General features: G+C 48.4%; 2 protein-coding genes across 3 annotated transcripts in view; both read right to left on the minus strand.

The window, feature by feature from the left end:
- RYR1 (ryanodine receptor 1) overlaps positions 1–1,529 on the minus strand; it is a gene marked incomplete at both ends in the record, with an annotated part of 159,744 nt that extends 158,215 nt beyond the window's left edge. For both annotated transcript variants that reach the window (XM_080704165.1, XM_080704166.1), the window contains one exon: positions 1,482–1,529. In XM_080704165.1, coding sequence (XP_080560291.1) covers positions 1,482–1,529 — 48 coding nt within the window. The remainder of the gene's footprint in view (positions 1–1,481) is intronic.
- Positions 1,530–3,913: 2,384 nt separating this feature from the next.
- LOC308269174 (peptidyl-prolyl cis-trans isomerase A-like) lies at positions 3,914–4,228 on the minus strand (the record flags this gene model as incomplete). Its single annotated transcript, XM_080704393.1, has 1 exon — positions 3,914–4,228. The coding sequence occupies one exon, from the start codon at positions 4,226–4,228 to the stop codon at positions 3,914–3,916; it is 315 nt and encodes a 104-aa protein (XP_080560519.1).
- Positions 4,229–8,732: the final 4,504 nt, after the last annotated feature.

Raw genomic sequence — 8,732 nt, forward strand, 5'->3', positions numbered from 1 at the left:
TACCACAGAAAAAGAAAGTTTGAGAAAAATACCACATGACCTCAATAACACTCAGGAAAACAGACCCAGTCTGGGGCCAAGAGATGCCAGGGTCTGCGTTTCTGGAACCCTAATACTGGCTGGGCCCAGTTTTTCTCTGGTGAAAAAGGAGGATTGGGCCCCAGGGAAGTCCAGAGATGCCTCTTCCTGGCCTTGACCTTGGGTGAGTGGTTCTACTACTTGGGGCTTGGTTTCCCTCAAATCTCCTAGAGAGATAAAGATAGGGCCCTACCTCAGGAGATAGGGCAGGGAGAATATAATTAGACGCCTCAGGAGGCGGAGGCCCTGGGCAACAGGCCGGCTGCAAAGTAACAGGCCAGGGACTGGTGGCCACAGCTATAGTCTTATTAGGACACGGTGAAGGCCCAGCCCATGGTGTCCGCTAAGGGCTGGGGCTGCTGGGCAGAGTCCCTCCAGTGGCCTTGCATCCAGCTGTCCCCATCCTTCACTCCCAGCCCAGCTGTTTGCTCCTCACTACCGGGAAATCGGACCTTGCTCTCCAGGGCCCTATTCTGGGCTGGGAATGCTGAGTCAGCATTTTCGTGGTCTCAGGGCCTGGGGGGCGGGGCAGTGCAGGGTCAGCAGGCCTGGCCCAGGGAAGAGAACATCTCCCATAATCACACTCTCACCCCCAGCCGAGCAACTGGGAGGGGACGGTGGGAAGGACTGGGAGATGGGCAGCCCGTCCCTCTCCCAGCCCCCTCCCTGTCCCCTGCCCAGGGCTCAGAAAAGCCATCTATTCTGGGAGGGACACCTGTTGTTCCAATTCTTATCCCTGCCCCCAGCTGGGGATCAGGGAGCCAGGGAGAGTCGAGCTAGAGAGACAGTAAAATGTAGAGAACCTGAATCCAAGAAACAAAAGACAGAGACATTGCCGAGAGAGAACACGGAGAGACACCACCTCCAGAGACCACTAGCAGACAAATGTGTTCCTTCTTCCCAAAACCAAGAAGAAAAGAAGGATCCAGAACCCAAGGGACCCTCAGGAGACCTTTAAGGGCTAGGAGTTGAAAGGAGACGTGTCCTCCAGCCCATTCCAGCTCCCTTCCCAAGAATCTAAATAGGTCAGAGCCTGGAGCAAGAGAAGGAGGGCTGGGGTGGGGGCGGGGGGCAGCTAAATTAAGCCTAGAAATTAGAGCCACCTTCCCCAAGTGCCTGCTCTCAGGATGTCGAGAGGGGGTGCTCCCTCAGTAGCCCCTCCTGTCAGGGACAAATCGCCAATGTCAGAAGAGCGGGCCGCTGAAGAACCCCCCTCCCGGTTCTGTAGCCCCAAATCCTGCTAATTCTTTGTCGTATAAAAGGTGAAAGAGAAAAAGTGACAGCCACCCCAAGTGATAAAAAAGAGATCTGGTGTCTCGGAGACCATAAGTAAGCAGGACAGAGACTTCGGAGACAGAGAGACCCGAGATAGCCCCCAGAAACCTCTGATCAGAGATACGCACCGTGCGGAGGAACTGGACCTCGTCCTCGCCCTCTCCTCCGTCGCCCATGGTGTCGTTGTCGAGGCCCGGGGGGCCGGGGTCGAGGTCGCGGGCTGACGGGAGGGGGCCGCGGGCTGGGCGGGAGGGCTGGGGGTGGGATGGGGTCGGAGACCTCTGCGGAGGCCGGAGGCACCCGCGAGGCAGATGGAACTGCGAGCAGGACTCGCGTGCTGGACAGAGGTAGGAGGAGGTCCCCGCCTCCCGCCCCCCCATTGGACCCGGAGTCCTGGGCCACGCCCCTCCGACGGAGCCCCGCCTACAAGCCTTAAACCTTGGCTTTAGACGTGCGCACCCCGAGTGTGTCGTGGGTGGAGGGGGCGCTGTCTGGAAGGCAGCTGCGCTTTCTCCACGCCACCGCCAGGTAAGGCAGGTCCCGTGGTCCTGCCATTTCACAAGCTGCAGCTCTGCACTGGGAAGCCCTTGACGGATATCACACCGCAGAGCTGGGATGTGGCACACAGCCGATTTTAAAAAGCACGCTTTTTAAAAAGCACGCTTGTAATCCCCGCGCTTGGAAGGCAGAGACAGGAGGATGGCGCAGGTTCGAAGCCAGCCATGCTGGCTAAGAGATCCTGTTTCCAAATAAAAATATAAAATAAGTCTGGGAGTGTAGCCCGGAGGTAAAAAAAAAAAAAAAAAGCACACGGGCACCAAGCACAATGGCCCACACCTGTAATTCCAGCCACTCAGGAGGTTGAGGCAGGAGGATCATGAGTTTGAAGCCAGCCTGGGCAATTTAGCAAGACCCTGTTTCAAAATTAAAAACAAGAACCAAGGGGGGGGGGAGACGAAAAATAAAAAATAAAAATGGGGCTGGGCTGGACATGGTGGCATACACCCATAATCCCAATACTTGGGAGGCTGAGATAGAACGATTTAATCCTCAGCAGTTTAGCAAAATTTTCAACCTCCTAGGGAGACACTGTTTCAAAATAAAATAAAAAGGGCTGGGCCTGGCGTGGTGGCACACTCTTGTAATCCCCGCACTTGGGAGGCTGAAACAGGATGAATCGCACAGCTTCAAAGCCAGCCTCAGCTATTTAGTGAGGCTCTCAGCAACTTAGTGAGACCCTGTTTCCAAATAAAGTATAAAATAGGTCTGGGAGTATAGCCCAGAGGTAGTAAAAGCCCCTGGGTTCCACTCCCAATACAATAAATAAATAAATAAATAAATAAATAAATAAATAAATATTTTTTTAAGGGCTGGGAGTGTAAATTAGTGGAGGAAGCCCCTGAGTTCAGTTCCTAGTCCAAAAAAAAAGGTCTGGGGCAGGGCATGATGGCACATACCTGTAATTCCAGTAACCTAGCTAGACCCTCAGTAACTTAGTGAGACCCTGTTCCAAAACTAAATACTAAAAGGGCTGGGGGTGCAGCTCAGTGGTAGAATGCCTCTGGATTCAATCCCAGTACTATACACAAAAAATGGGGTATGGAGGGATGCTGGCAGTGTGTAGCTCAGAGGTATAATGCCCCTGGATTCAATCCTTAGTAGAAGGAAGGAAGGAAGGAAGGAAGGAAGGAAGGAAGGAAGGAAGGAAGGACCGACCCATGTCAATCTCTTGATATTTGGAGTTCAGAATGTTTCTTCTTGGTCAAGTCATAAATCAGTTAGTTGCAGGCACATTGCATAAGTCTTTGAATCTGTGACGTTTAAGTTGGTTATGTTTTTGTTTTAGTTTATCTAGTATAAGCATACCCTGGGGGTTTTGGTCCTCTAACTAAAGTTAGAGACAAGCTTAACTGGTCATGCTCATAGGTCCAGGTCTCCATCTGCTAAGGGTCTTTCTACCCAAGAGTCCTCACTATCTCAGGAGGGTTCAGGCCCCGCATCCTCAACCTCTACTTGTGCAATGACTCACTGTCCCCTTCATTTGCACCTCCTTGATCAGTTGCCAGTGATTTCTAGCATCTTCTCAGGAGTCAGAGTTCAGGGGTTCCTTGTTACCTGCTCCTGCTTTTTGCCCACTTTTCTATCAGGATTGCTGACTCTGGGAGATTTTTTATTTTTTGTACTGGGAACTGAACCAGGGGACATTCTACCTCCGAGCTACAGCCCCAGCCCTATTTTTTATTCTTTATTCTGAAACAGGGTCTCACTAAATAGCTGAGGCTGGCCATGAACCCGGATCCTCCTGTCTTAGCCTCCCAAATGCTGGGATTACAAGCGTGAGGCTTTATTCTTTTTTTTTTAATGTTATTTTGTCTTTATTCATAAGCATAAACTTAACTGCAATCCAGCTAGACTTGGAGGGGAGTTAAAGAAACGTGGAACCCAGAGAACTGCGGCTAGAGCACGATTACTGGCTATTGCGAGCAGATGGGGGAGAGGGGTGCTCTCCTGAGCTACAGAGGAATGGTTTGGTGGAGAAGATAAGGACAAGTCAAATGTGTTACAGCTGTCCACAGTCGGCAATGGTGATCTTCTTGCTGGTCTTGCCATTCCTGGACCCAAAGTGTTCCATGGCCTCCACAATGTTCCTGCCCTCTTTCACCTTCCCAAAGACCACGTGCTTGCCATCCAACCAGTCAGTCTTGGCAGTGCAGATGAAAACCTGGGAACCGTTTGTGTTTGGTCCAGCATTTGCCATGGACAAAATACCAGGACCTGTATGTTTCAGGATGAAGTTCTCATCATCAAATTTCTCCCCATAGATGGACTTGCCGCCAGTGCTATTATGGCGTGTGAAGTCACCACCCTGGCACATAAATCCTGGAATAATTCTGTGAAAGCAGGAACCCTTCTAACCAAATCCTTTCTCTCCAGTGCTCAGAGCACAAAAGTTTTCTGCTGTCTTTGGAACTTTGTCTGCAAACAGCTCGAAGCAGACGCGGCCCAAAGGCTCGCCATCGACCGCGATGTTAAAGTACACGGTGGGGCTGACCACGGCTGATGGCTAGCGACTGGGAACAACAGGCGACAGGAAATCTGCCTGGCTTTATTTTTATTTCTTTATTTTTTTTGCGGGTATGGGAATGGAACCCAGGGGCGTTTGACATCCGAGCTACACCCCCTGCCCTATTTTTTAATTCTTTATTTTGAAACCGGGTCTCACTGAGTTGCAGAGGGCCTCACTAAGTAGCTGAGGCTGTCCGTGAACCACAATCCTCAGGTCTCAGGCTCCCGAATGCTGGGATTACAAGCGTGCGCAACCACGCCCGGCTTTTATTCTTAATTTGTCCCATGATATTTTTATTAAAAGAAACCCCGCCAGGCATGCTGGTGCACACTTGTAATCCCAACATTTGAGAGGCTGAGAGAAGGGGATCATGGTTCACCACCAGCCTCAGCTACTTAGTGAGGCCCTGTTTCAAAATAAAGAATAAAAAATAGGGCTGGGGGTGCAACTTGGAGGGAGAATGCCCCTGGGTTCCATCCCCAGTACCACACACACACACACACACAAAGAAAACCCAAACCAGGTGGGTGTGGTGGTGTAAGCTTGTAATCCCCGCACTTGGGAGGCTGAGACAGGAGGATCACACGGGTTCAAAGCCAGCCTCAGCGACTTAGTGAGGCTCTCAGCAACTTAGTGAGATCCTGTTTCCAAATAAAATATAAAACAGGTCTGGGATTATAGCCCAGAGTAGAAAGTCCCTGGGCTCCACCCCCAGTACCACCAAAAAAAAAAAAAAAAAAAAAAAAAAAAGAAAGAAAAGAAAAAAAAAAGAAAGAAAAAACTCAAGCCAGATGTGTTGGTGCACACCTGTAACACCTGTAATTCCAATACAGGAAGGCTGAGACAGAAGGATCACAGGTTCCAGACCAGCCTCAGTAACACTGAGGCCCTTAGTAGCTTTGTGAAACTCTGTTTCAAAATAAAATAGGGCTAGGAGTGTAGTTTAGAGGTAGAATTCCCTAAGGTTCAATCCCCAGTACCAAAAAAAAAAAAAGAAAAGAAAAGAAAAAATGCATTTGCATGTTATTAAACATACAATTTTTCTGCCTTGTGGGTTTCTTTAGTTTGATCCATAAGTCTTTTCCTTTGTGGTTATCAACGTTATTTGTTTGTTTGTTTGTTTATTGTGGTACTAGGGATTAAATTTAAGTATTCTACATCTGAGCTACATCCCCAGCCCATGTTTTAGTTTTTTTTGCTGAGGCTGGTCTCGAACCTGTGATCCTCCTGACTCAGCCTCCCAAGTACTGGTATTACAGGCCTGTGCTAGTGTTTATTATTATTATTATTATTATTATTATTATTATTATTTGGTGGTGGTACTGGGGTGGAATCCAGGGGCTTTTCTACCTCCAGGCTATCCTCCCAGACTTATTTTATACTTTATTTGGAAACATGGTCTCACTAAGTTGCTGAGAGCCTCACTAAGTAGCTGAGGTTGGCTTCAAACCTGTGCAATCTTCCTGGCTCATCCTCCTAAGCACAGGGATTACAAGTGTATACCATCACACCTGGCTTGTTTATTATTGGTAATAACCATCCCAAGGTCCTGAAGGCCAATTGTGGTTTTTTTTTGTGTGTGTGTGTGTGGTACTGGGGATGAAACCCAGGAACATTCCACCTCCGAGCTACACCTCCAGCCCTATTTTTTATTCTTTTTTTATTATTTATTTATTTTGGTGGTACTGGGGGTGGAACCCAGAGGCTTTCTACCTCCAGACTATACTCCCAGACCTATTTTATATTTTATTTGGAAACAGGGTCTCACTAAGTTGCTGAGAGCCTCACTAAGTAGTTGAGGCTGGCTTTGAACCTGTGCGATCCTCCTGTCTCAGCCTCCCAAGCGCCGGGATTACATGCATGTGCCACCACGCCCGGCTTTTATTCTTTATTTTGAAACAGCATCTCACTAAATTGTGGAGGGCCTAAGTATGAGACTGTCCACGAACGGAGATCCTCCTGTCTCAGCCTCCCAAATGTTGGGATTACAAGCGTGCGCCATCACGCCCGGCTTGAAGGCTAAGTGTTTATATACAAGTGCCAGGTCCTTTCCCAACCTCCCTCCCTGTGTGGCTTCTCTAGATCCCCAGAGCCTGGAGACACTACACACTACACAGGCGGGGCTCAGCTGGGAGCAGGTGCTGCAGGAGATGGGCTGAGAGGGAGAGAGAGGGGGGCGCTGTACACATCATGGAAGCACTGCTTGAGAAGGGGGAGAGAGGAGGGGCAAGAGGCCGGAAGCGAAAGGATCTCAAACTATGGTGGTCATGTGTTGGAAAAAACTAAAGCAACTACTGGGGCATGGCGGCGCACACTTGTAATCCCAGCATTTGGGAGGCTGACACAGGAGGATCACAGTTCGCAGACAGCCTCAGGTACTTAGTGAGGCCCTTTGCAACTCAGTGAGACTCTGTTTCAAAATAAAGAATAAAAAAGTAGGGCTGGGGGTGTAGCTCGGAGGTAGAATAACCTGGGTTCAATCCCCAGTAGCACAAACAAAACAAAACTAAAGCAAATGGCCTCCTCACCTCTTTAAATGTTCTCTCTCTATATATATGCTTATGATGACTTTATTTATTTAGTGGTACTGGGGATTAAACCCAGGGGCATTCTACTTCCGAGCTACATCCCCAGCCCTATTTTTTATTCTTTATTTTGAAACAGGATCTCACTAATTTGCAGAGGCCCTCACTAAGTAGCTGAGGCTGTCCGCGAACCGCGGTCCTCCTAGCTCAGCCTCCCAAGTACTGGGATTAAAAACATGAGCCTCCACACCCAGCTGGTGACTTTTTTTTAGTGAGAAAAATGAGCAAATAGTCGAAAATAGAGTTAGGGGTTTAGGAGGGAGGTAAAAACACCAACCAGGTTATCAGAGACCGCTATTTTATTAGGCCCCAACCCTAGTACCCTCCGGAGAGTCAGCCAGCCGGGGGAAAGGGACTGATGGGCCGCGTCTGGAGAGTTGCTCACTACGTAGTCCTGATCCGCCGGCTGAGTCACATGGCGGATCGGAGGCTCTGCTGTTTTATAGGTATGCCGATTCTCTCGCGACATCTGTAGTCTCGCGATGTTTGGAGTCTCGAGGCACCTGGAGTCTCCTGATATTTCTGCTTCTGACTTCCAGGGGTCCACTGCAAGATCACGTGGGGGAGGGACCCAGCTTATCAGAGAGGAGCAAAAATATTCTTCTGAGAGAGTTATTTGGTTGAATTGACTAACATACTAGGTTTGGCAGAATCATATAATTTTATTTATTTTGGTACTAGGGATGGAACATTCTACCTCTGAGCTACACCCCCAACCCTATTTTATTTTTATTTATTTATTTTTTTGTACTGAGGATGGAACCCAGGGGCATTCAACCTCTAAGGTACACCCCCCAGTCCGATTTTTAAAATTCTTTATTTTGAAATAGGGTCTCACTGAGTTGCAAAGGCCTCACTAATTAGCTAAGGCTGTTCTCGAACAACGATCCTCCTGCCTCAGCCTCCCGAATGTTTCATTTTGAAACAAGGTCTCACTAAGTTGCTGAGGGCCTCATTACATTTGTAAAGGCTGACCTTGAACCTGAGATCCTCCTGTCTCAGCCTTCCAAGTACTAGTATTACAGATATGCACCACTATACGTGTGTGTGTGTGTGTGTGTGTGTGTACCTGAGCCCTTTTAAATTATTTATTTGGTTTGTTTGTCTTTGAAACAAGGTTCTCACTAGGTTACTGAGAGTCTCCTTGCATAGCTGAGGCTGGCCTCGAACCTGTGATCCTCCTGTGTCAGACTCCCAAGTACTGGGATTACAGGCATGTGCCACTGTATCTGGCTAGAGGCGTACTGTTATGACTCATTTATTCCACTTCTGAGTGCTACCTTACAAAATTATACACCTTATGTTTAGCAAAAGCCAGCTGTTCAATATTCCCAGCAGGGCGGGGGGCGAGGTGTAGCTCAGTAGTAGAGCACCTGATTAGCACATACTCAGCCCTGGGTCTGATCCCAAGCACTACAGAAACAGTATTCACAGCACCTTTATTCATAACAGCCCCAAGGAAACAATTCAACTGTTCATCACAGGAAAACAGACCAATAAGACATGGAACTGTCACACGATGAAAGACTACAGCAGAAAGGAGAAAACTAGATAAAGCAACATGGAATTACTGCAAAGATGCAATGTTAAATGAAAGAAACTAGACACAATACACGAATTCATCTACATACAGCTTAAAGCAGACAGAACTATTCTGTAAGATACCAGGCCAGTGAGCGGGGCGTGGTGGCGCACTCTGGTAATCCCAGCACTTGGGAGGCTGAGAC

Source organism: Muscardinus avellanarius (assembly GCF_963383645.1).
Source record: "Muscardinus avellanarius genome assembly, chromosome: 10".
NCBI lineage: Eukaryota > Metazoa > Chordata > Mammalia > Rodentia > Gliridae > Muscardinus > Muscardinus avellanarius.